The 1795-nt window shown below is 40.1% G+C and overlaps 1 protein-coding gene across 1 annotated transcript; it reads left to right on the forward strand.

Annotated features, from left to right (window-relative positions):
• The first annotated feature begins 467 nt into the window (after window positions 1-467).
• MC2R (melanocortin 2 receptor) lies at window positions 468-1510 on the forward strand. The gene has a single exon (XM_063177715.1). The coding sequence runs from the start codon at window positions 468-470 to the stop codon at window positions 1425-1427; it is 960 nt and encodes a 319-aa protein (XP_063033785.1). The 3' UTR covers window positions 1428-1510.
• Window positions 1511-1795: the final 285 nt, after the last annotated feature.

Below are 1795 nucleotides of genomic sequence, written 5' to 3' on the forward strand. Positions count from 1 at the left end.
AGCTGGGCCAGTAAAGATTGCCAAACTCTTCAAGTCTGTAAGATTAGTTTCAGTAAATGTGGGATGCACATTAGTAAAGAAAATTACCCACATTTTTTAAAATCACTTTGAAGCTAAAAGAGAATTTACACTTTGATTCTCTTTAAGGTTTAATGAAGCCTTGAACAGCTCCTATTTAATCAATTTTTTTTTTCTCTATGGTGATTATAGATGTGCTTTAAACTGCAATTCATTATATTTCAAATATCTATTTTTGCCTCATATGTGTGGTCAATTTCTTCCTGATATTTATGTTTCTACATGTCTTATTGTAGGAGAAATCCCAGACATTTCAGTTAAGTCTTAAAATTGCTCCAGATGAAGGACAGAGCCTTGATCAAAAGAAGAATGTCTGATTGACAGGTCAGCCTCACAATAAAGCCAAACCTGAAAAAGAAGCAACCTAGACTCTTTCCATGACCAGAAGAATGAGCACTGAGAGACCTTACAACTTAATCAAACACCCAGGGCAGACAAGCATTCCATCCCTTGAAAACATAAGCAATTTTTCATTAAATATCACTGACTGCACCCAGGTTGTGGTGCCAGAGGAAGTCTTTTTCACTGTTGCTGCCGCTGGGATACTGGAAAATCTACTTATCCTCATTGCTGTTGTGAGAAATAAGAATTTACACTTGCCCATGTACTTCTTCATTTGCAGTTTAGCCATTTCAGACATGTTAGGTAGCTTGTACAAAACTCTGGAGAACATCTTTATCATCTTGTGCAAAATGGGATACCTGACACGTCACGGAGACTTCGAGAAAAAACTGGATGATGCCATGGACTCCATGTTCATTCTGTCTCTGCTGGGGTCTATTTTCAGCCTGCTGGCCATAGCAGCAGACAGGTACATCACTATCTTCTACGCTCTGCGGTACCACAATATCATGACACTGAGGAGGGCCTTGGCTATCCTGGCCATCATCTGGGCGTTCTGTGCCGGCAGCAGCGTAGCCATCGCGCTCTTCTCCTATGAAGCAGCGACAGTCATTCCCTTCACCATCCTCTTCCCTTTGATGATGTTTTTCATACTCTGCCTCTACATCCACATGTTCCTCCTGGCTCGATCTCACGCCAAAAAGATCGCCTCACTGCCCAGCAGCACCGTCCATCACAGAACTAACATGAAAGGCGCCATCACGCTGACTATTTTCCTTGGAGTTTTCCTTTGCTGTTGGGCCCCCTTTGTTCTTCACATCCTCTTAGCAAGGTTTTGCCCACACAACCCTTACTGTGCCTGCTACATGTCCATTTTCCATGTGAATGGGACACTCATCATGTGCAATGCAATCATCAACCCTATGATTTTTGCATTCCGAAGCCCAGAGTTGCGGAGTACATTTAAGAAGATGTTCTATTGTCCCAGGTCAAGCTGCAACTGGTGAACACTTCATCAAAAATGAAAATTCTAGAAGCATTTATGGGGTGCTGTGCAACATCAGTGTGAAGAGTTAAAAATACCAACAATTACACCCAAAATAATGCTATGCTTGTAGCATACTGCCAGAGATTTTTCAGTTAACAAATAATGAATAAAATATAAGTAAGCACACAAATCTTTGTCAACCAGACCTCCACACTAAGCTAATTCTGCTGATAATTTTCATTCAAGGAAAAAAATCTAAACAAATGTCTTAATTACCTTTTGTCAGTTCAGAAAAATCCAAACTAAAATCTGCATCATGTTGCATTACCTGAGACATGAGCAAATTCATTTTGCATAAATTTCAATTCAATGCATATACTACTTTAA

The sequence above is a fragment of the Melospiza melodia genome, chromosome 1 (genome assembly GCF_035770615.1).
Source record: "Melospiza melodia melodia isolate bMelMel2 chromosome 1, bMelMel2.pri, whole genome shotgun sequence".
NCBI lineage: Eukaryota > Metazoa > Chordata > Aves > Passeriformes > Passerellidae > Melospiza > Melospiza melodia.